The sequence below is a fragment of the Camelus bactrianus genome, chromosome 27, assembly GCF_048773025.1.
Source record: "Camelus bactrianus isolate YW-2024 breed Bactrian camel chromosome 27, ASM4877302v1, whole genome shotgun sequence".
Taxonomy (NCBI): Eukaryota; Metazoa; Chordata; class Mammalia; order Artiodactyla; family Camelidae; genus Camelus; species Camelus bactrianus.
The window spans coordinates 27160234-27186085 of record NC_133565.1 but is presented as its reverse complement, the minus strand read 5'-3'; the positions used below and the strand labels follow the sequence as shown (position 1 = coordinate 27186085).

Below are 25852 nucleotides of genomic sequence, written 5' to 3'. Positions count from 1 at the left end.
CACCCATAAAAGAGCTATGAACTGTTACAGCAGAAGTATGGTGGGGAATAGGAACAAACAGTATGTCAGTTTACACGAAGTGGTAGGAAAGAATAAAACAAGGGGTCATGGTAGGGAATGACTCGGGTTGGGGCTTAGCGGTTACATAAATTGTTTCCCCACGTGCTGTTGAGGGAAGGCTTCTCTCTGAGGAAGCGACAGGCAGGCTGAAGACCTGAATGATGAAGAGCCAGCCATGCAGAGAAACCAGGATAAAATTGTTGTAAGCAGAGGAAACAGGAGGGCCTTGGGGTGGGTGGATGGACCTGAAGCTGGTATACTTAAGGAGTGGCAAGGCTTTGGGGGATGGGGGGTAGGAAGTGTGTTAAGTGGTAAAGCAGAGAGTGATCAGGAGGCTGCTGCAGTAGTCCAGGTGAGGAGTGTGTGTTAGCTTGGGCTAGTATGATACTAATGGCGGCAAGGTAAGTGGATAGATTTAATACACATTTCAGAAGTAGGTTTAACAAGACCTGCTGATAATGGGGCATGAAGGGGAATAGAATCAAATTTTGTCTAGCAAACAGGTGGATCCATTTTCTGAGATGGGAACTATTAGGAGGAAAAGGGGGACAGACAAATGAAAGAATGCTGAATCTTAAAAAAGTACGTTAAGGAGATATGACAGACCCTTGTCATTCAGTCTCAGAATCTTATCAGAAACTAAAACAATGGGATTCTATTTTTTACCTGTCAGATTCATAAAAAGTAAGATTTGGGAAGAGTGTGGAGAAATAGTCCTTGTATAGTTAGGAATTTAAACTTCTGTGACTCCTGGGGCAATTTTGGCCAGCATCTGTCAGTTTAAAGCTGCTGGATCATGAAGTCTGTGCACTTAACAAGTATATTTGCCTGAGAAAGACAAAATAAAGTGGAGGGATGTTTATTGCCTTATTTGTAGAACTAGAAATACAACTACTAGGAATAAACCGAATGTCCATCAGTTGAGAAATAGTTAAATATGTTATGTTCATAAAATGGACTATGTTGTCACAAAAGAAGGAAGTTGATCTGTATGTGCACATATGGAAGGATCTCCAAAATATATCTGAAAAAAAGTGAAGTAGTAAATTTGTGTACATTTTTAAAAAAAAACTGTGCATTTATATCCTTGTGTGTATGAAAGAATCTTTGAAAGACACCTCTTGGGCTGGGGAATTTGAGAAAGGAGATAATTCTCACTTTGTATTTTCCTTTCTTATCTGAAGTTGTACATGCTATGTTAATTAACTTTTAATATGGCAGTGAACTTCCCTGTAAGAAAGTCGTTGACTGTATCTTACTTTCCTAACAGAATCCTAGAAGTACTAGACTACTAACATTTGTATTGGATATAAACATAAAGAGACTCTAATACTAATGACCAAAGAATATCCCAGAAGTTTTAATACCAAGTTCTTTTTCTTAAAAGAAGACAGTTCATTTTTATTTAAATGTACTGTGTTTTTAAAATTATGAGTTCCTTTGTTAGAGAGCCATATTCAGATTTTAAATTCTTAAAGCCATTTTCTGAGTTCTTGTAATATATATTTGCTATAGACAATTTGGAAAATTTAGTACAAATTTATATATTGTGCTGACTGCAGTCTGCTTCATTTGCTTAGATTACTGGTAGTCTCTTTCTGCATACTTCTGGATATTTTCGTGTAGCTATAATCATGATTTCTATGGTTTATTCTCCCTCTCTGACACTTAAGCATTCTCCTTTATCATGTGCTGATAAAGGAATTTTAATGGCTGAGTTCCTATTCCATTATGAAAGAAATAGTTTCTCACCATTAATAGCTTTGTGACAACAATCTTTATAGGTAGATATTTCTCTGCATTTATGAGTATTTACTTAGGAAAGGTGGGGTTTTTTTTGCAATAAAATTGCTAGGTTGAACTATTTAAATAATTTTTAAACTCTTGATGATTTATGGAAATGCTATCCCTTTTTTATGGCCTCTCCAGCAGTTTGAGAGTGCTTTTCTCACCACATGTGTAGAGAAGAAAATTACCAAAATGACTGAATACCATTGAATATTACATCTTTAATGTTTCCAGGTTGGTAACCAGCATTCTTATTTTAATTCCCATTTCTTTTAAAGTGGAATAGTTTAAAAAAAAAACAAAACAGTATTAGTCTTTTATCTTTTCCCTATTGAACTTCCTGCTCACCTTTTTTTTTTTTCCCTCTATTGGGGTGGAAACTCCACCAGGCACTGAAAAATCAAACTATCTTAAAGACAGTTGTGATTCCTTCCTTTGTTAGGAAGTTAAAAGAAGATATGTAGCTTTTTAATTCTTTCTTATCTAGTTTCTATGAAAAAATCCCATAGGGAAATGCTTTAAAATAGGTTTAGACTGGCAAGTATTCCTTACAGGCAACTTTAACTCTTTGAAATGTTAATGATGGCTAGGAATAGTAATCATCTTGAATTCACACCCCTATGTGGTTCTAAACCCCTGTGTATAACGGTGTGTGTACAGATGAGAATCCAGATGTAGAATAGCTGTGAACCCCCAGCTTGAACCTATATCCTTAGATCCTTTGCTGATAAACAGGAAAGTATAAACTAAGTTGTAAGTGGCACTATTCATTCTTATGCAGATGAGTTGAGTTTTAGTTTTTACCAGCAATCTGGCTATCCTAGACAAAGTGTATCTTGAGTAACTTTGTTCTAACACCTGGAGAGGGAGAGATCAAATTTGTTTAATGTGCCCCTTAAAAAAAAAAAAGGAAAATAATATTTAAAATTAGAGGCCTCTGCAAAAAAGTGCCATAGTTTAAAGTACTTTAAATCTTACCAAGTACTTAGAAAAATATAGTCAAATTATCTTTAGACTTTTCCCTTTTTTTTTTTTTTTTTTTTTTTTAAACCTTGCAGAGGACAATAATACCAGCTTGCTAATGTAAAGGTAAAGGCATAGGGTAAGACTTACCCTCAAAGAAAAGAGGGCGAAAGAACTGAAAATTGATAGTTTCTTGCTGTTCTCTATTTCTTCTGTTTGGGGAAAAAAATGCTTCAACTGTCTAATAATCAGATGTAACTTAGATTAGCAAGATATTTGAAAAGCATACTTAAGGAAATATTAACCAGCATTCCCCTGTTAGGCCAGGAACCCCCTTACATACTTTATATCATCATGTCTCTTTCCTTCCTGGCACTTCACTCACATTCTAGCTTATCACTTGTGTGATTATTTGGATTATCTCCACTACTAGATTGTAAATCCATAAAGGCAAGAGCTATAGCTGTTTTTCCTCGCTTACCATATTCCTGTTGCCTAGCTAGTGCCTGACACATGAGAATCTCATGTAATAGGTACTTTAAAAAAAACTATTACATGGGCAGAACTTAAAGTTGGATAATATTAGTATTGGTAAAGTTGTTCACACATGCATCAAAAATAGTGTAAAAGGAATATAAAACTCTTTCATTTGGAGGAGACTGTAGGATTGAGGATGGAGGAGTGTTGAAAGAATGTGGAAGTGATCTTTTTTACTCTGTATTTATGTATTGTCTTGAGATGTTTACCTTATTTTGTTTGTTTTAGGGGTGGGAGGTGATTAGGTTGATTGATTGACTGAATGGAGCTACTGGTGATTGAACCCAGGACCTCTTGTATGCTAAGCATGCGCTCTGCCACTGAGCAGTGCCCTTCCCCCAGTTTTTTTACCTTTTTTAAGCACATGCAGTGTGAGTCTACAGAGTGCTAGCTGTGTCACCTTGGTTACCTTGCTCTACCTCCTTTGATCCTGGTGTCAGTACTTGTAAAATGGACTTAATGCCTTCTCCATATGGTGTTTTTTTAATTTTAATAATATATTTTATTTAATCCAAAATATTATTTAAACATGTGGTTTATATGAAAGATTATTGAGGTATTTGTGATTTTCTTATACTAAGTCTTCAAAGTTTAGAAATTTAAAAAAAATTTATTGAGATATAATTGACATATAACATTGTATTAGTTTTAGGTATATAACAGTGGTTTGATATGTTTATTGTGAAATGATATGCAATTATTTTAATAGCATGCATTATATTTTATACTCACAGCCCATCTCAATTTGAACTATACATTTTCATCAGAGTTGATACGTATTTAGATGTCATAAAGTTAAAATGTAGATTCACATATTCAAGTTGTTCTAAACCATACTTAAGTTTTCCAGGAACAGACTTGAATTGCCAGTGTTTTAATTTAAATTTTAATCAGGTAAAATTAAAAATTTAATTTCCCCACTTGTAACAAGTACTTTTCAAGTACTCTGTGGCCTATGTGGCTGGTGGGCTCTGAATTGGACATGTTGGATTGGCAGGACAGGGAGTGGCATCGATCCTCTTCTGTTCACCTAGGCCTCTTCCATCGGGGTTTGCTCATGTCTTCGGCTGAGAAAAATTCCCAGCTACCATATTTACTGTGGGCGTGTTGTGGGGATGACTTCCATTGCACCATACAGTGTCCATCAGGGTTGATCGGGAAGCAGACCCATGATGAGCATTATGGACTAAGGGATTTAATTATAGGACTTAGTCATTACACAGTTGAGGGAGGAGTCAGGGGCTTGAAAGATCAGGGAAGCTTTACTGACCAGCCCTTTGGAAGCATTGGCATAGATGGACAGTTGGGGCTCACAGGGCACTCTGGAAAGTCATGAACATCTGGCCGCTAGATGTGAAGGGGAGCTGATGGAGAATCTGTAGAATGGTGTTGCTGCTGCTCCTAGGGGTGGGCCTGGGCTTGTTTTTGTGTTCAGGGCTTGTTATAGGAAGAAGAGTTGGTTGTGGAGTGGAGAACGAGCACAGGCTGGAACCTGCCAGCGTCTCGGTGTTTGTCCCACACTGTGTTGAGCACTACCGACCTGATGCTCTTTTACACTCTCAGCCCAGTTCCAGGTACGATCATGTGTAGAGAGTGGGCAGAACAGCACTTGGACTTGAGTGGAGAGGAGTACAAGTGTAGGTAGAAGAGCTGTGGTGGAAAAGGGGCCTTGGGGGGCCAACTTTGAAACTCCAGTCTGTGAAAAGAAACACATCTTGTAAGGTTGCTCTGGAGCCTTTCCATAGACCCTGCTCTTTTTCTCGCTTTATGAAGTAGGGAATGTGATGTTTTATTTCTGAAAGTCTTGGTCTGCATGGTACCATCCCCATCTGCTGGAATGTCAGGGCTTTGCCACTGAAAGCTAAGGCTCATTGTGTCGTCGTCACAGGTAGGATTCCTCCCACTTTAGTGTTTGCATTTCAGTTTCTGAATGTGGATGTTTTACATCTTATTGACTGAAGAAGAAATGGCTACAGTTAATGGGGGAAGAGGGAAATGTGCAGAGGCCAAGGGTTAAGGCTTCTGGAATCAGTACAAGAGAGGGTGTTTCTGGTGTGAAATGAGGGGTTCGACTAAGTAGACGTCAAAGTCTCTTCTATTGTTAGTGTTCTGTGATGTATTGAATTACGCTAATTTTATATTGTCATTGAACTAATGTCAGATTTAAAATCTTTTAATATGGACTTTGTAAAAGTTTTAAATTTTTCAAATTTATTTGGGGGATGTTAAATCTGAGTTACCTTACCCTTCTTAAGAATATTATTCTTTTCATATTACAATAATGTGTTCACTGTAAAAAAAATTTTTTTTTAAGAAAACAGATACATTAGAAGAAAAAAATCATATGTAATTCCACTACTCAGAGATAACTACTGTTAACATTTTAGTGTATCTCTCCAGTCTTTGTCTAACATACATATTTATTAAGTGAAAGCTTTTCTGAACACACTAGTAGTTGGCCTTTCTCTTCCTTTTATCTTTCTGTCCTTAATTTTCTATGTCTTTTTCAAGGTTACATAGCATTTTACTATGTAGATAGATGTATTATGGGATTATTAATGGGGTCCATGGTAGAATTCAGCTAGTCTAATGTCTTGGGCAGATGAAAAGTTAGATCTTTATTTTTAGCAATGTTTAACTGAAATGTAGCATTTCTTTGATTGTAAATGTTTACAGCAAATCACAATAATATTAGCAGGACCTAGTACTTTGACAGTAATAATAGTCATCAGTAGGATGATCAGACATTTCCTGTCTGATTCCTTTACAGCCATTGCACAAACCTTGAAATGGTTATATTTATCACTACAAAATTATGATCACTATTTTATATATTTAACATTATCCTTAGAAAGTATTCATCCATAGGCTTTAGCATATTGCCGGATGGTTCATGGTACAAAAAGTTAAGAATTTCAAATTATTGGAGATAGTTTGCTTAAATAGGTGTCTATTTTAAATAGGTGTCTATTTTAAACACTAGTAGAAGTACTTGAAGTTAAACTTTTGCCTATATCTGTGATTATTTGGACACAGGATAAATCTCTAAAAGCATTTAGTGCACATGTCAGATTATTCTCTGGAAATACGTTGTAGCAGTTTACTGTCTAGTATATGAAAGCACCCAGTCTTTTAAAATCACTAGCTGTTGTATTCTCTAGGTCTGTCATCATTTGGCACGTTGGGTGTCTCCAATTTGGTGTAGTGTTTAAGAAACTTCTGAAAACCCCAAGTTTGAACAGTATGGCATCAGATAAAGTAGCACTTCATTGTGTTTAGGTTATACTAGTTTCTTATACAACTTGGGGACACCACCTGGACAGCACATATTCCAGGACTCTGGACTGGAGTCTTCAAAACCTGCTTCAGAAACTCCTATACCAGCCATAGATCAGGTGGAACTGACTTGAATCAGCAGTCTTTTTTGTCCTCCATGAGGAAGAAATTAAATTGTCCTCTTCAAAAATAATAAATGCACGTGGAGGTAGCATCTTGGACGCACCAGAATGTGGAAGTTGACGTTTTACTGAGTAAGTGGGAGATTGAGGGGAGGAGCTAGTACTAAGAATTGAACTCCTGGTAGCCTGGGATGGGTTTAGAACAAAGCTCCATGGGGGCCTAATGGAAATGAGGATCCATTAATAATTTACTGATAAAAACAAGTCTGAGATGGGAGGGAGAGAGAGAGAGACACACACACACATACACACATACACACATACATATATATATATATATACACCTGGGCCTGAGAAAGTGCCCCAGAGTAGAGGAGAGGCAGGAGAGCAGGTTGACCCCTGGTTTGGGGACCAAGAGATCTGGCTTTAGATCCCACCTCTGCCACTGAGTGGCTGTGTCACTTTGGCCCTCTCTGGGCCTTTTGTGCTCTCTAGTTTAAAAAAAGAAAAGAAAAAAAGGTTTAACCAGGTGGTCTGACTCTTATCTGGTGCCGGGGCACGAGGGGCTTTTGTCCCAGAGATTCTCATCCTGCCTAATTACTTGTTAGGTCGATCCTTGCTAAAGGGCCTGAACTACACAGAACAGTCTTATTTGCAAATGATCAAACAGCTAATTAGAACTTTAGCAAAATGTGGGATGTGTTGTAAGGCTGTTGGTATATAGTGCACAGATGAGGAAGAAATTGCTGAAAAACTAAGGACGCTGAATCCAGGGCCTCCAATTTTGTCAAAATTCTTGTCTCTTTGCTGCCTCTCTCCCAATGTGAGTTTCATTTTCTCCTTTTGCACAATTGCCTGTTATCTGAAGAAGGGGCTACGTTTACATCCTCTGGCATCACAAAGGCAGGAAATGATTCTTTCTCCTCTATATCCAGTTGGAAAAATATCAAGGAAGGAGTCCCAATTACCTTGTTTTGAGTTGAGCTCATACTTGAACTGGCCTCTTTAGTCATAGAGATGGGTTATTCTGGCCCATGTTGGGCCAGATGCCCACCTACGGACCATCACTGTAGTCAGTGAGGCAGAATCCGGCAAGAAGATAGCATTTGCCTTTAGAACCACTTGCATAGTATAGGAAGAAAAACACAGTTAAACAAAAACCTAGTGTGGGGAGATTTTAAAAAACATGATCTTGGGGATTCATGGATTAGGCAGCAGCAATCTTTAAACATATGTTTGTATACATCCCAGTTTTTAAAAACCATGTACCCCACAGTGACATACCAGTTCACACCCATTGGGATGGTCATTGTCCATAAAAAAACCAAAACAGAAAATACTAAGTATTGATGAGGATGTAGAGAAATTAAAACACTTGCACATTGCAGAATGTAAGATGGTACAGCTGCTCTGGTAAACAATATGGTAAACAATTTATGTTAAAAAAAATTAAACATAAATGATTTAGCAATTCTGTTTCTAAGTATGTATGAAAAAGAACTGAATGCAGGGATGGGAACACGTTTGTGCACTGATGTTTGTAGCAGTGCTATTCATAATGGCCAAAAGGTGGAAATAATCCAGATGTCCATGGACAGATGAATGGATAAACAAAATGTGGTATGTACATCCAATGGAATATTATTCAGCCTGAAAAAGGACAGAACTTCTGACCTATGCTGCCACATGTATGTACCTTGAAGATGTTATGCCAAGTGAAATAAGCAGACACAAAGGACAACAGTTGTATGACTCCACTTCTAGGAGGTACCTAGAATGGTTGAGTTCATTGAGACAGAAGATGGGTTACCAGGGCCTAGGGGAGGGGCTAGTGAGGAGTTAGTGTTTAATGGGTATAGAGTTTCAATTTGAGATGAAAAAGTTCTTGCAGTGGATAGTGGTGGTGGTGATAGTGCACAAAAATGTTGGTGAATTTAATGCCTCTGAATTGTACACTTAAAATGGTTAAATGGTAAATTTTTTGTGTTATGTATGTCTTACCACAGTAAAAAAAATTTTAAAAAAATACAATGTCCTTTCTCATTTAACTTCTTATCTAAATTTTAGTATACCTGGAAAATGAATACAGTGGAATCAAAATAGAGATTTGATACCTATTATCTATTTAAAAATATATAAATCCAGCTCTTTCACGGTGGGAAATTTTTCATTATTCCTTTTCTTCTTTACTTGTATTTCTAGTTTACTTCTAGTTTACTAAAAAGTAGAATTTTATATTAATGTAATATTTTACACTTTAGTCATTTGTTGATCATGTTATATTTCTCTGCAACAAAAACAGTATATAAATTGAAATTTTAAATTATTTCCTGTAACTAAAACGCTGAAGAGTTCTGGGTTGTTGTGAACATTGACTGCTAGGACAATTGATTAAGACAATCTAAAAGTTAAAATTTTTCATAAAATTTTATTCTTTATTTAATAATTATTTTCTTCACAAGATAAATGAGGCGTTTTTATAACTCATGTAATTTTGGATGACTCATTTATTGCTAGAATGACTCAGGATTTTCAACACCAGATACATTCCTATTTTCTGTTTTTATAGATCTGTGCTTTTACTGAGTAAACTTGTTCACATAAATAAGTAGATGGGAAATAAAGGCATTGTTAGAGCAGTGCCGCTCAATTGTCTGAACTCCTTGAGTTCTGTGCAAAAAGTCAGTCATCTGTCATTATTTTTAGTCATTTACTTGCCAGCAGTTCCATTCACTCCCTCATATTTGTAGAAAAGAAAGAATTGGAAACCATCTAATATGTGAAAAGATTTGTTACCTAAAGGCGTCAATCATTGAATTTCTCTGTTTTATGGAAGTATACCAAGAATGGTTTATGGAGATCAGATGACTAAATATGTCTGTTATTCTTTTACTTAGAGACCTTGTTTAACTCAATTTACCTACAGAATTGAGAAAATTAAAATTAAAATAAAGGCATACTTAATATTTAAGTATGCCTTTACAAATATAATATTTTAAATGCGTTTTATCCAATCACTTTAATTATGTTGTGTTAAAACCTTGTGTCTGTAGATTTTAACTTGCTCTGCTTATGAAAATTGTCAACCATAAATTCTAATTTAATGAAGATGGTTCTTATTTCAAACCAATTAGTTCAGTCAGACTTGCTTTTTGTCAGAAAAAGTCTACTAACTTCATTTTCCTCCAACATTTATTACAAACATTTTTAAGTATTCAGAATAGCTGAATGAGTTAAAAGGTGAATACCCATAATAGCTACCACCTAGATTCATTCTGCAATCAGCATTTTTTCTTATTTGGTTTATCACATATCCACTTATATCTCCCTAGCCATTTATCAATTCATCTTATTTTTATGACGCATTTATTTCAGAGTATTTGCAGAGATGGTTGTAATTCATTCCTAAATACTCTAGCAGGTGTATCATTAGCTAGTGGTCAGTATTTGTTTACAGTTTTTGGAGGTAAAATTAATACATGGTGAAGTGCACAAATCCTATGTGTATCAGATGCATTCTAACAAATGCATATACCTAACTTCCCACAAAATTCAGCTCCCACCACTGCCCCCTGGAGGCAACCGCCTGATTTCTTTTTACCATGTATTAGCCTTACCTGTTCTAGAACCTCAAATAAATGGAATCATGTATATCTGTACTCTCATGTAAGGTTTCTTTCAGTGTAATTGAGATTCAGCCGCGTTGTTGCATGTATCAATACTTTGTTCCTTTTTATTGCTGAGTAATATTCCACTATGTGTATATACTACATTTTATTCTCCTGTTAATGGCCCCTTGGACTCTGTCCAGGTTTTCGTGATTATGAATAAAGCTGCTATCGCCACTCATGTACAGGTCTTTTTGTAGACGTACACTTTCATTGCTCTTAGATGAGTACTTAGGGGTAGAATTGCTGAGTCATGGGATAGTATATGTTTAATTGTGTAAGAAATTAGCATACCTTTTTCAAAGTGATTGTACCATCATACAATAATGTATGGAAATTATGATTGGAACACCAAATGTTGGCAAACTGGAGCAGTCTTTTTTATTTTAGCCATCTGTTGGGTATGTAGTGTGTCTCATTGTGGTTTGATTTGCATTCATTTGACTAATGATATTGAGCACCTTTTCAAGTACTTATTGTCCAGTTATATATCTTTGTGTAAAATGCCTTTTGAAGATTTTGTGCCCTTTCAAAAATTGTTTTTTCTTTTACTTTTGAGTTGTTAATATTCTTTTAAAGAGCATTTATTTTATTTTTTGTACAATTTTATTTATTTATTTATTTATTTATTTATTTATTTATTTATTTATTTAGGAAGGGTAATTAGGTTTTATTTTTTAATGAAGTTACGGAGGATTGAACCCAGGACCTTATGCATGCTAAGCATGCGCTCTACCACTGAGCTGTACCCTCCCCGCCTTGAGTTGTTAATATTTCTTTTATACTCTAGATACAAGCCATTTGTCAGATATGGTTGCAGATATTGTCTACCATTTTGTAGCTTGCTTTATTTTCTCAATGATGTCTTAATGAGCAGAAGCTTTTAATTTTGATAAGTCCAGTTTAGCAAAACTTTCTGTAATAATCATTATTTTCTTTGTTTTCCATAAGAAACCTTTCTGTGCATTCCCCTACTCCAAGTCACAAAGACAGTCTTGTGTTTTCTTAGAGAAGCTTTTTAGAGTTAAAACTTTTACTTTGGGGTATCTCTGATCCTTATTAAATTAATGTTTGTATATGGTGTGAGGTAGACGGTCAAGGTTCATTTTTTTTTTTCCCGTATAGATATTTGGTTGTTTCAGCACCATTTGTTATAAAGTCTCTCTCACTGAATTGCTTGACAGCATATATATTATTGGGGTTGCATTGATCACTTTGGTGGAAATTAACTTTTTAATAATATTTAAATTTCCAGTGTGTGAACTTGGTATATGCCATTTTAAAATCTAAACATTGTTTTCAGAAATATTACAGAAATCACTTTGAAATAATTTACAGAATTCATTTGAAGATTATCAAAATGTTCAAAACTAAAATAAGCCAATGACCATATTTTTATGATGGGAAGTACTAATATTCTCTCATACCTTAATCTGTAATGTGATTTAACACATAGCTGAAATTGTAAGGAAGCTTTCCTTGAACATCCTCAGCATCATGCCTTCTCTCTCTCCTGAACTACTGTTGCACTTATTAACATAAAGATTAACAGTACATTGTTCTCTAGAGTGTGAGCTTTAAGGAAGTTGTGATTGACTCGGGTTTAGCCTTTAAAGTTTGATGAATAACGTGAGGGAAAGTTAATAAGTAGGCCAGGGCTTGAAGATTGGCGTTGTTTTGAGAGGCCGCAGAGAACTGTGCAAGGCACTTGTTTAGGAGAATGAACACCATGAGGAGGGAGTGTTGAGTAATAATGAGATGAATTACCTGGAAGAAAGAGTCTGGGGCAGAAAAACCATTTTAAACTCTTACTATTCAAGGTGTGGTCAGCAAACCAGTAGTGTGGACGTCACTTGGGAGGAGGTTAAGAATGCGGATTCTGAGACCTGACCCACACGCACGGAGTCATTCCATGTTTTAGGATTCCCAAGTCATACTTGTGCCCATGAAATTCTGAGAAATACTACTGTGGGGAAACGTGTGGCCTCCCTGGGTGAGTGGTGAAGGACCACAGTGCAGAGTGGTTGATGCAATCTTGACAGGTGTCTCACTTCTTGCATGTTGGCTCTTTCTCTTTAGGTTGCCAAAATGGATTTTCAAAATCATCATTTTTGTTTTCTTGATTTGAGGGGAGAAAATAGTCTTTTAAACAGTCTTGTTAGAAATACATTCTTAGAAATGCTATTTTGGGGCTTGTTAAAACTTGAAGAACCATAAATCACTGATTTAAGTAGCCTCAACTGACTGTAAAGTTAGTCATTTGAAAGAAATCTAATGGGGACAAGTGACTCGATGTCCTATCTCTGCTATTCCCGGGACTGGAATTTAGGGATGAAGTTGAGATTTTGTAAAGAGTTCAAGTGTGGTTGCTGTACAAGCTGTAATAGTGTACTTGTTAAAGTCTAAAGAGGAAAAAGAAAGGAAAGGACATCTTTTGTTATAATGTTTGTGCAATAACTGAAGGAAAACAAATTCAGTAGCAGCCTGCTACCCTCAGACGTTAGCTGCTTGTATTTTTCTGTGTTCCTTTACCAACATCGTCTATCAACATACAAAATTTTCATAGTTATAATCATGATATAGATGCAATGTTGTAGTCTGCTTATGTCATTTGACATATATTTTCCCTGCTCCCCAGCTCCTTTTCCTTCCTTATCCAACTATTATTCTGCCTCTTCCTCCCTTTAATCCCTTACCTCCCTGACTGACCTCCCTAGCTCTGATCTCTGGTTCATCTTGGGCCCTCTACCACATTATTTCCCGTTTAAGAGTGTAAAGAGATTTCCCCCTGCACGCCTGAGCATCAGGAGTATTCCAGCTTCTGTTCTTTCTGGTGTGGCTTGCCCAAACACACCTTGTTTACCTTCTCCCCTGTTACCTCCTTAGAACTAGGTCCCTTTTTTTTCTAGGATCAGCTTGTGATGCGTCTGCTCTGTGAAGTCGACTCAGGTCTCCCTGGGGCCTCGACTGACTTCTTACAGTCCCCATTGGCATTTATACAATGGAACCTGCCTTAATGGTTTCACAAATGGGGGCCTAAAAGCACTGTCCTTTTGTTTCACTTCCCTACCTGCCAGATGCTCAAGAATGATCGTTACAGAGGACCCTGAACAATTTTGTGCTGAGTTTTGTTGGCAGAGGAGTCATCAGAGGGCAGACAGGTTCTTATACTGAGGATGGAGAGATTAGAATTGAGGCTATACTGCTCTGAGTCCTAGGGCCAAGGCCCCTGGGACACCTCTGCATTTTGAGTTTGCCAGGGATACTCTGTTTTAGACTGTGGCGAAATTTGAACCTTGGGTCAGTTTACTTCCCTGAGTTTAGTTGCTAGGAAATTTGGGATATTAACTATAAAGAAGGTTAACTGCTATTTTTGAAGGGAGATGATTTAAAAATTTCAAACCAAATTAAGAAACTTATATTGGAAACATTGTGTAGGTATTACTATTGATAAAAGAAACTTGTAGCTGAAGGAATTTAAGTTGAGATGTTCAGATAGATTGCCTTAGAGTGAGGATTCTCACTTCATCATGTGCTGGTTACCAGCTTTTAGAATCTTAAGAGTGCCTAGTTGCTGCAGCTAAAGATTATAAGGAACCTTCTCCAGTAAAAAGAGTCAAGGTTCCTGTCCAGCATCAGATGCAAGTTTGAGAAGCAAAGGTGAACTTTTACTCAAAAAAATCAACCTTTGCTTTTCAGACCTTTCAACTTACTGCATGTTAGCCTGTGTCTCAGACTTTATGTTAATATATATTGAAGAGCGAGAACAGAATGGGTGAGTTTGGGAGCAGGAAGCCTTTATTAGAAGAGGCTTTTTTGAGGGAAATGTTTCTGAACACAAGATGGCTGCAGATAAGAGTGATCATGCCACCAGTTCATCTGGGATAGTCTTTGTTTAAGCTTTCTGCCCTGATGTGATACTCATATTTGCCCCCTTCCTCTCTCAAAAGTGCCTTGGTTTGGATGATAAATTATATGGTCTAGACCCTACTAAAAACAAAATATTGGTGAAATACTTTGTGCTAGACACTGTGCCAAATGCTTTATATAATCCTCACAAACACCTGAAAGGTAGCTGCTGTTGCAACTTTACGGATGAAAAGATGCTCAGAAAGGCTTAGTAACTTGACTGAGGTCATATTGTTGCAGACCTGGTGAGTAAAAGCAAGAGCTATCAGACTTTTAAAGCTGCTTCATTTTTCCCAGCCTGCCACAATAAGGGTTTAACGGGTGATCTAGTGAAGGAATCCTACAATGGTAGTGAAAACGTTTAACTGGAGGAATCAGTGGAATGGAGAATGTCTGAACAAGGATAAAGGTGATCTCTTAGTGGAGTTGCTGGGGGTAAAGGGAGGGTTGTGCTATATTTAGATCTCCAAGCTCTTAGATGCTTGTAGCCATTTGTTGCTAAATGTCCTTAAATGAACCTGCTGCTCAGGCCTAGGGTCTTTCAGCTTGGGTTGGGAAGTTTGTGGTAGTGCATAGATCAGTCCTACTCAAAATTTTATGTGCATCAGTATCAACTGGGAATCTTGTTAAAATGTAGATCACTTCCATAGGTCTGTGGACCTATGGAAGCCTGAGATTCTGTGTTTATGACAAGCTCCTGGTGGTGCTGATACTGGCTTGTTCGGCCACACTGTACTTTGGGCAGCAAGAGTATAGCTGATGATTAGATTCTCTCTGCCTGGGGCATGGGGGGAGCCATATACACAAAGGCGCTGACTCTAGAGGGAAAGAGGAGGAACGATTAATTCTAAATGCCCTCACATATGGGTGGAAGGGGCTACGTAAGTTTAGGGGAGAATGGGTACTTAAATACGTTTTTTTTTTTAAAGGAAGCATTGTGTTTTTATAATTAATACATATGGATTACTTTTGTAAAGTGTATCCTTAGCTTAGGGGAGGGTGAACATAGAAGCAGGAGAGAGTGGTCTGGGGTGGGAGCAACACCAGCAGGGGTGAGTTCTTGCTCAGCCTTTGCGTGGTGAACAAGACTTCAGCAAACACAGGGAGCAAGCAGAGCATCTACAGCCAGACAAGAATAACGTGGATGGATGACACAGCAGCAAAGCTCTTTAAAAGAAAAAAAAACTCCAAGGGGAGGAGTCCCTCCCACAGACTGGCCGTTTTCCCCCTCTAGGCTATGCCTGAGTGCCTGTGGACAGAAGGGTATACTCAGGAGGCTCTGGCCAGCTGTCCCTGTGGCTAACAGCATTATCCCCTACTCTCCACCTTGGACCCTGCCCTGGGCAGTCCCAGGTGGGCATGCTTCCCGTATCTGGTTACTTCTTATAATGTGGAAGAACAAGTAGGGCAGAGTGCTGCTAGCCTGGTCTAGGTGTGAGCAGCCTGCCTGCTGAGGCTGGGACCTTTGCTTTACCCTCTTTTCTGAAGAAGAAGCCCTGTAGCTGGAGGTCATGGTGGAAAAGGACATGCAGAAGAGCACATTGGTGAACAGGAAAGCAGAGGTTCCAGAAGCTCTGGGCGGAGCTGGACTTTGTTGCTGGACCTGTGAGTGGTTATAGAAATAGGGCCTTGGTCCTGGGCAGCACCCCTGAGAGAGGACCCGGGCAGCCAGAGCCATTCGTGATCCTCACAGCTGGCCAGCATCCTCTCAGTGCTCCTGGAAGGGCAAGAGAAACAGTATCGACAGAGCCAGGTGATGGGTGCTCTTGACACGGGGTTTCTGGTAGGGTGTGATACTGCTTCTGAGACTGTCTTGTTTTGGTCTGTCACACACTGTTTTGGGAGTGTTTCCTCAGTCTGTGCCTACAGTTGCAGGAGGCTGGATCTGGTCCTGATATATCTGCTCATTATTAATGCTCGTCCTTTTGGGGTGAGGGAACTTGGGAGCAGGGAGTAGCCTAGTCAGGACAGATCCTACTCTAGCGTGTGGATTGTAGGTTATGCCTAGAGTAGCCCAGCGATCTCCCCCCACCCCCGCCAAAGCTGACCGCCTTTCTCTGTGATAAGCTGCTCCTGACAAGCCTGGAGCACCAGGTGGTGTTCCCCAGGGTCCAAGTGTACAGTGTTTTTCTGAAGGTTGTCCCATCCTCAGTGGTAAACACTGCTGTGTCAGGGTGCTGCTCAGGGGCCACTTGGAGCACATAGATTTTTGCTAGCAGAATTGTGAAGCTTTGCATTGGGCTGCAAAACCAGGGCTTGAGCAAGCGGCTGGAGAGAGTCCAGGACTAGAGTGTTTTTGGGTTTGGGGGTGGAGAGCAGAGGGAGGGAAAGGGAGGGGCAGGAGGGCAGAGCTACACAAGCAGGCAGTCTGCTGCTTTGGCTTTGCTGTCAGCAGAGAGGACTTCAGTCGTGCCTGAGGGCCGCTTGGCCACCATTGCTGGAGACTGGAGGGCGCTGCCTCGCAACCCTGACTTACCGGCACTGCACCCGGACTGTTCCAAGTAGCTGTTGTGCTATCTTTTCCCTGGGAGGCAAGTCTCCTCCCTGTCGTCCCCTCCTGCTCCTCCCCCGTTCTGTGAGGGATGATGCCGCTCTCTATTGCACGGCTCAGCCGGCTGATGTCACTGGCAGCGGGAAGCATCAGCAGCCTGATCACATGCTGGCCCAGTCTGTAATGCAGACGGGATAGGGGTGTGTATGTGGGGAGGGGGGCTGGATGGCAACTGCTCTTGCTCTAACACCCCCAAAAGTGCAGAAGCAGCGGCTGCAGTATCCAGCCAGCTTGGATGTCTGGTCCTTGAGCCTGAGGAAACTATTATTAATAATATTTATTGTCGATAATACTGGGGAAAACAGCCCTTAACTCTGGGGTTTCTGCTGTCCTCCTGTCCAAAACAGACTTCCAGGACTCTGAAGAAACAGTTACAAGCAGGATGCTTTTCCCCACCTCTGCGCAAGATTCTTCCCGTGGCCTCCCAGATGCAAATGACTTGTGCCTTGGCCTGCAGTCCCTCAGTCTCACAGGCTGGGACCGACCCTGGAGCACCCAGGACTCAGATTCCTCAGCCCAGAGCAGCACACACTCGGGTGAGTGCCAGAAGATGAGTTGGCTGGGGGAGGGTGTGCATGGGGTGGTGAGGGAAGATAGCCACAGCAACAGTTGTTCTGTTCCCCTTTGCATCTCCCCCCTCCCCATACAACATGGAGCTGTTTTGCAAAAGATGGAAATGCTGGCTGTGAGTGTGGCAGGACAGATGGTTGCTCGTAAAGGCAGACATGGCTTTTCCACTTACCCTGATAAATTCCCTGGAGTTGTTAGTCTGCACCTGAGGTGGCCCTGAAAAGGGTCCCCAAGGTGACAGTTTTATGCAGAAAAGATCCAGCTAACCCCCTAGTGCCCAGGCCTGTCTTGGAGATGATGAAGCAAAACACTTTTAGGCGGGGGAGGGGACTTAAGGGGCTGATTACTGGATGTCCAGATTCTATTTCTCAGTGGCTTTTAAAACTCGGGAGCTATGTGTGACGAATGGGTGGCCCCTGAATCATGGCAAGGGAAGAATTTTAACCATAAGTGAGGCTGGGTAATACTGGGATATTGGAATTGGCTTAACATAAGGTTAAGAGCATTGATCCTGAAAAGGGGTAGGCAGGGTAAGCGGGTGGAGTAACTCTCAGCCGTGGAGGCTTTTTTTTTCTTTGTGTCAAGGGTAACTAAGTGGATGAAGGAAGAGCCACTCCCCTTTAGGATCCCTTGTCATCCTGGAAGGATTCGATGGGGACAAATTGAAGGGGCTTCTAGGCAACCCCTTGAGATGTTTCTCCTCATACCTTCCCATTGACCATTTATTTCCCTCTTGTGGTTCAAGGAGGAGGGTTGGCCAGATACACATCTTGAAGTATTCAGGAAGAAATGTGAACTTAAGAAATACTATGGCTATACTTAAAAATCTACGTATTTTGCCTTATGTAAATTGTACCTTAATAAAAAGAATATTGGCAACAGATACTTTAAAAAGATGGAAAGTCAGGGGTGGGGGCAGCCATTTGCTGTTGGTGCTGACAGTGGGATTCACTGAGCCTGCCACCCTTCCCTTGCCTCCCCTGCTCCAGAAACTGGCAGTCATGGCAGCAAGGTACTGTCTTGTTGATTTCTCTGGCCTCCACCCTATTTGGCGCAGGTCTTTTTTTAGAATGCTTTGCGGAGACTGGGGCTGTTGTGTCTGTTGGCATTTTAATGCCCAATTGTTTTGGTAAATCCCATTTGATTGAGGGCAGAAGGTGGATTTTTTAAATTTGGTTGCGGGTGGGAAAGAGCTTCACCCTAAGTAACTATGTCTGGGTTAAGGTAGAATTTCTTTGGAGTACTGGTCTTCAGCTGACTCAGGTTTTTCCAGAAAGGTTGATTACTGTCTTGTTCCCCTGGGCAAGGAAGTGTGGTGTCACTGTTTGGTGTCCTGTGCCTGGAGATCTTGACTTGGGGGCCGTGGCAGTGTCTTTTATGTGGTACCCTGAAGCTTACCTGGGGCCTGTGAAGCTGACCTTGTCCTTCCCCTCACTGCTTTATCTGAGCAAAAGACAGAGGAGCTCACACAGGAGACGGGCACCCGTCTGTGGTAGTCATTGTTGATCCACTGTCATTCACTGATACCATGTTGGGTGTGGCCCTTCTTTGGCTCTGGTTTCTCTTAGCTACAGGGGTCCTTCCGAAATATATTATAACACATAGAAATGCAGGGGAGTCCACCTTGGGACTTGGAGAGGTTGGCCTGAAAGTCATTCTGAAATTAGGCTGTGAAAATTAGCTTGGGTCGAGCCATAATTTCCTTTGCTTCCCCATCATCTGAGAGTCCTGTGCTTGTAGCTGTTTGTCTCCTAAGTAAAAATGGATTTACTTCTCCACCTTCCATCTCAAGCACTTTAGTGATAAATATTACATGATCCTGTGGATCAGGGAGGGCCTGCAGTCTGTGGTCCTAGTGTTCATAGGGACCCAGAGAGTTGCCCCAGTGATATGATTTGGCCATGGGCAGGGCTAGTGTGGGTATGTCTTCCTTTCCGAGGACAGAGGACACACCCATCCCTAATCCCTGTGATACCCTCGGATTTTGGAGCTGTGGTGATTGTCATCTCTCTTTCTCTGAGCCTTCGTGGAAAGCCCACATGAGGGTACCGCCTCCTGGAGTAGGATGCAGCCTTCCCACCAGCCAGCTGCACCCTTGCCAGCAATGCGGGAACATGCAGCCCACATTCCAGTGCCTACACTGCCTTCCCATCTGAAGACCAGCTAGTTCAGTTTCTTTAGGGAGGGAGGAGGTGTTTAACAGCTCTGGACAGTCTGAGAAGTCATCCTGGCAGACAGCCTGTTACCTTGCTGTGTCTGCATGGAGCACATGGTGCAAGCTTCTTCCTTGGGCTCTGGTTGGTGATATATTGCCCCATGTGCCTGTGGGTTCATGTCTAACCATTTCCTACAACTTTTAAGTTTTGAGCAACATGGGGATGGGGAGGAGGCAAGATTGGAGATAGCAGGGCTCTTGCCTGAAAAGTGTTGACTAGCTTCATTCAGCAAACATTGAGCACTGTGTTAGGCACTGAAAGTACATTGACAAATAAAATTGTTGCCCTTAAAAATCCCCTTGACTATCAAGGCAAAACAGATAAGAAGGTATACCAAATGCAGCAGGATAGTTGCTGTGATTGGGGCCTTCCATTTTCTCCCCTAAGGATTTTTTGCACTGGGGCAACCTTTTCATTGGATTCTCAGCGTGAGACTGGTACGTAGGGACCTTTCTCCAGTGGAAAGGGTCCTTCTGCTGTGGGGATTTCATTGGCCTTGGAGGCCTGCAGGAAGACCCTGTTTCTGAGAGTTGTTCCTGTAAGGCTGGCTTTGGTGTGGATGTAGTACTCTGGGGTCCCTCCCTTCTAGACTGTGCCTGCCCCTGAGGCTTCACCTCATGCTAGGAAGGAAGTCTTCCTTCCCATAAGGGCAAGCTGAATGTTAGAAGTGACCATGATGGCATATGTCCAGGGTTATCTTTGTTGTCCTTGCAGTGTCCCAAGTCCTGTAATGGAACAAGAGGGCTATGAAAGCCATCCTCAATATCCTGGGATGAGGGAGAAGGTTACTAATAATCACCATTTAGCAACTACTTCCTGTGCTAAGTATGTCATATGATTTTAATGCCTGCACAGTCCTGTGAAATGGATATTACTATTGTTCCTATCTGAAAGACGAGGGAATAATGCTCACGGGGGTCGTCAAGTGCCAAAAGTGACACGACTACCAGAATTTGAACCCAGATCTCTTTGGTTCCAAATCTCTTCTGCTTTCTGTTACCTTTGTGTTCCTGTGGGCAGAACCCTAACATTCTGGGCAGGAGTATTTATGTTAAGGTATCTCTGATACAACTCCAGGGCTGTTCAGCCAGAGAGTGATCTTGCTGAGGTCCCCCAAGGCCAGGGCACTGGACGGACAGTTCCGACTCCCTCTTCACCCTGAGTCTCAGCTCATCATCCGTGCCATCCGACGGGTTTGTCTTCCTGGCTTCCCCCTGGTGACTCTTCTGCATGCAGCATTACTCAGCAGGAAGTAGGGTAACTGAGAATCTACTTTGGGAGACCTGGAAACAAGGACTCCTAATGAATACCTTGTACAGAAGCCCAGTGGGCAGACCAAATGCTTAGTCTAAGGATGCCAGAGGACATGTCCTGTTTCCTCCCACTCTCCTTTAGAAGTCCCTTTGGGATTAACCTGTTCACCCTCTCTGGTTTCTGCACTAACTACTGACCAGTGAATGGCACGCTCCCTGTGCCTTGCACTTGCAGGCTCCCCACAGGTCTGCAGGCTGAATCAGCCTGGAATGAGAGAGGAGGGTCTTCAGCATTTTGCTCCTGCTGCTGCTCTGCTTCCAAACAGCCTTTTTGAGGCAGCATTCAGAATAGGGGTGAGTTCCTCCTCTGTAGAACATGAACTTCCTGGGCCTAGCCAAGTTCTTCTGCAAATCTGCCTTGATTGTCCAGCTCTGCACTAATGTATTCCCAGTGTGTAGCACAGTTCCTGGCTCCTGTTTTTTTTTCTTTTTAAATAAGTGTTTATTGGATGAATGATAACTGTTGAGTTAATTCCAGGTAATTTTGAACTGTACAGTTCAGATAAGGTCTCTCCCACCTTTCTGTCTCCTACTTGCGCTGATGGTCTGGACGGACAGATTCTTAAGATCAGTATTGCTGAGCCCCCACAGCTTTTAGGGCATGATGATGCCTTTACTGAAAGTTTTTGTCATACACTGGAGCGTGAATTCTGTCATGGAGTCAGGTAGTCTACTGAGGAATAGCTTTTAGTGTAGGGAGGAGGGAGGTCCTGTGAAGCAGTGTGACAATGGGGTACCTTGTAGGTGAGAAAGAAGTTGAGGTGGTTGGGTGCAGAGGCAGAGTGTGTGCTGACCTTACATGGAACTTGGGTATGTCGTTTCTTCAGGTAATGAAACTTGTCCAAAAATCGAGACTGGGGAGAAAGGCTGTGTTGGGTACCACCTTGGACCTGTGGGATGCAGAGTTGGTAGAGGGAGTTCAGACTCACAAGATCACCACCTGAGTTGGGGTGTGGTGTAGAGTTGCAGAGTTGAAGTCTTAGGGAAAGCATTCTGTTCATACCTGGAATGAGTGCTGCCCTCCCCCTTCCTCCTTCTATGCCTGCAGATAGATTTTGAGCAGGCAACCTAGAACCAAGGGTTGGGAATAGGGAAGATGGGTTCCAGGTGTGCAGCCTTGTATCTCAGGCTAAAAATAATGGCTCCTGGTCTGGGTTTTTCCCACGACCACTCCTGTTAGACAGCCGGCATCTGGCTATGATGTTTTGGGCCTGGTCTCCCCCTGAGCTGAGCTCAAGCTCAGTGTCTTGCAGTGCAGGCATCCAGTGCCAAGCTCCAGCTGCCATTGCTGCCGCCGCCATCAGACCCGGGCTGCCTTTGTACTCTTGGGGAAGGCTTCAGAAAATTCGAACAGTGACTCAGCTGTAAAACCCACAGGAGCTGGCACAGAAGGGTGAAAGTGGAGAAAGTTAACAATCCGTCTAAAAATATTATTGCTGATTTGGTCTCTTGTACCCTCTGAGGTAGCGCTAATGAGTTGGAACCCTCTGCCAGGTCCTCTCCTCCCCGTGACTTCCCTTAGAGCTGTTGGTAGCTGATGCGGATTCTTGCCAGCATGTGAGTGGGAATGGGTGCCTCTGCTCCAGGAAGAGCACACTGTTTTTCTTAGTGACTCTTGGAAGATAAGGATTTACTATACATTTGGCCACCAGGGCTGCACCCTCTAAATCTCAGGCTTTCTATGATCCCTGAGTTGTAGAGGATCTATCAGGATACAAGCAGAGCAGAGGTCAGGGCCTTGGCCACCACTGAAAAGTGACTGTGAGGCTTCTGTCCCACACTGCCCAGCCCCGTAGGCCATCTAGGTTAATTCCTGACATCTGACCGTGATGAAGTTTTGTGCTGTATGATGTGGCATGGAGTTTGAGATCAGTCACATAAGGGACCCTTCACTTCCACTGAACTTCAGGTTATATGGCTTGAAGAAAATGCCTTTCCAAATAGATATACTTCCTACTTCAAGTTAGGAAGAAGGGATTGCTCCTTCCGTCCTGATTCCCAGCTGGTGGGAATCAATGCTGTTTACTCAGCAACCTTGCAATGGGGGAATTATAGTCTCATGGACTGAGCTAGGAGCAAGACAGGTTCCATGTCTTAAAATGAGGTCCCACCTTCCCTGGAAGCCCAGTGTCTGTGCTGCTTTCCTCACTTTGATTTGTAGGTACTCAAAGAACTACCCGGCCAGGTCCTTGGCGACGTTGGGTTATAGAGGGACAGTTAGGTCACTGTAGGGCATCTGACCATCTGAGTGACCATTTCCAGAAACTTGGCTCCTTCTGTGAGTTAAGGAAAATATCAAACCACTCAAAAAACTGTAAGCTTCTTGATAATTATTTTCTTGTCTTCCCTGTATCTTCTATCAAACGCTTGTATTCTTGGCTCCTTTCAATTTGATATTTGCAGGAAACTGATGCATAGAGATGCTGACGTGACTCAGGTCTGTTAATTCTGGTACAGCCCGATCTTAACATCTTTGCCTGATGCCATTGCCCCTTTCTGGGCCGTCAGTCCAAGCTGTTTCCCCTGTTTTCCTACGTGGTTGGTATAGTGTTCAGTTGGTGCTCTTCCCTGCTCCGTGTACTTCAGTGTAGACGTGTATTTCAATGGTTACGAGGAGCCCAACAGATTCTGGGGAGGATTGGTCAGGGGAAGATGACTCTCTTCACCTTGTATCTATATATATTTAGTTGTCTTTGAAGAAAGTATTTGAAACTAGTAGAAGGGGTATTGCCACAAATTTGATGTGAAGTAACTGTACTTTCAACTTCTGTTTTGGTGATAAGCTGGGTCAGGGTGAACTAAGGTGTTTTTTCTTGTAATTCTGAATTGCATCTGAGCAGCATTGTGTTCTTAAATTGAATAACCGTGATAGAAAGGGTATAGCCCCAACGAGCATACTGACTCCTAAGGATATGATAGTCCCTTTCTTTCAGTACTGTTCAGCAAGCATTGATCACCTGCTTTCCTCCAGGTGTTGAACTAATTACTCCTGGAGTGGGGTGGTAAGAATGGTTGGTGTGCATGATTGAGAAGGCAGAACTTTGTATACATGTGTGCCTGCAAATATCTATCCAAATGTTTTTGAGGCTTTTAAAAGCTTATTTAAGTGGAGGGAGGGTATAGCTCAGTGGTAGAGTGTGTGCTTAACATGCGCAGGGTCCTAGGTTCAATTCTCAGTACCTCCATTAAAAATAATAAATAAATAAATAAATAAAGTTAATTACCTCCTCCCCCACAAAAGAAACGAAAATAAAAACCACATCACGTTAAAACATAATAAAAAAAACTTCTTTAAAAGATTATTTCTCTTATAAGCAGAGATTCCAAAGGTACTCAGTTACCGTCTTTTCCCCTGGGGATTCTAGTCTTTATTAGTTGTGCTTGATTTCCCGTTTTCTGATCAGATCAGTTGCCTTGAAAAAGGCGAAGGAAGTCAAATGGGAATTGACTAGTTTTCCTTTCGGTCATTAAAAAAATTTTGTAAATAATTTCAGATTTACAGAAGTTATAAATATAAAATAAAAATTATACAAAGAATGTTTGTATTCCCTTTCTCCAGATTCTCCTGTTGTTTGACCTTTACCTCATTTGCTTTATCATTTGCCCATTCTCTCTCTATATATGCATGTATATATAATTTCTGAACCAGTAAGAATAGAGTGTTCTTACATACATCCATATACAGCAAAAGTTATAAACTTCAGTTAACTTAAAATTGAAATAATATTCTCGTTAAACTACTGTTCATAGTCCAGTTTTGTCCAGCGACTCAGTAGTGTTCTTAACAGCATTTTCTCTTCCTTGTTTCTTAGCATGTATCTGCCCCAAGCAGTACACTTGAGCTCTCTTTGTTTTTGTTCAGTAATGAGCTTCCAGAGTTCTTGTCCTGAGTGTTTTTCGGTGGGTGTTCAGCTTGTTTCTGGCCATCAGTTTTCCTGAAACTTATCACAATCCAAGCCAATCTTTTTTTATATATTCTTTATTTGTTCCTGGTTAGGTCTCTTTCCCTCTTTCCTTTCCCCCAACACCCCCTCCCTACCACGGGGGGTTTTTTAGAGATCAAATTCTTTGGGAAATGTCCTATATAGCTACCTTGCTTCTTTTTTCCTCCTGGGTATTAGCTGCCATTGTGCTGTAAGACCTATATTTAAATAACCTACAGTTTTTTTTTTAAGTCAAGGGAAATAATTACATATGAAAGGTTTTTTAGATGTGGTAAGGGGAACTGATTAGAAGCTTGAAGTAGCAAGCCTCAGGTTTTTCTAGATTAGTGCTTCTCAAACTTTAATGTGCACACACATCTCCTGGGGATCTTGTTAAAATGCAGGTTCTGATTCAGTAGGTCTGGAGTCAGGCCCAAGATACATTTTTAATGAATTCCTGCAGTGGCAAGGTCCTAGAGAAACTTTAAGACCTGGGTGATTAAGATCCTAAGGTACTGATTCTGGAATCTGAGCTAGCTTGAGTACTTGGTGGTCTTAAAAGAATTTGAGAATAAGAGAGGTGTCAAGAATATGAAGACAAGAAGATGTAAAGTCCTCATTGAAAAAAAAAGTGACTAATGAATGTTGCATTACAGAAGATAAAGCAACCTTTAATGGAAAAGAATATGAAAACGAATATATGTATATATATGCATGACTGGGACATTGTTCTGTACACCAGAAACTGACACACTGTAACTCACTATAGTTTAGTTTTTAAAAAGGAAGAGAAAAAAAAGAAGATAAAGCTTGGAATCAGAAAGAATTGGGTTCTACTCTATCCCTCACTAGCTGATAAACACACTACAAACGCTTGCCCTTTGAGCCTTGGTTTCCTTTTGTTAGGACGGGGTAATAATACCCACTTCTTAAGATTCATTGAAGTTTACCTAAAG

General features: G+C 41.0%; 1 protein-coding gene across 10 annotated transcripts in view; it reads left to right on the top strand.

Moving 5' to 3' along the window:
* CPEB1 (cytoplasmic polyadenylation element binding protein 1) overlaps positions 1 to 25852 on the top strand; it is a 67393-nt gene that overhangs the window by 25106 nt on the left and 16435 nt on the right. For 8 of the 10 annotated variants that reach the window (XM_074353941.1, XM_045516749.2, XM_045516750.2 and 5 more), the window contains one exon: positions 17222 to 17410. In XM_074353941.1, the coding sequence (XP_074210042.1) occupies positions 17257 to 17410 (154 nt within the window). In that variant the 5' untranslated portion in view covers positions 17222 to 17256. Of the gene's footprint in view, positions 1 to 16696; positions 16855 to 16921; positions 17015 to 17221; positions 17411 to 25852 lie in introns of those variants that run through there. The other 2 variants (XM_045516753.2, XM_045516755.2) reach the window with 2 other exon arrangements.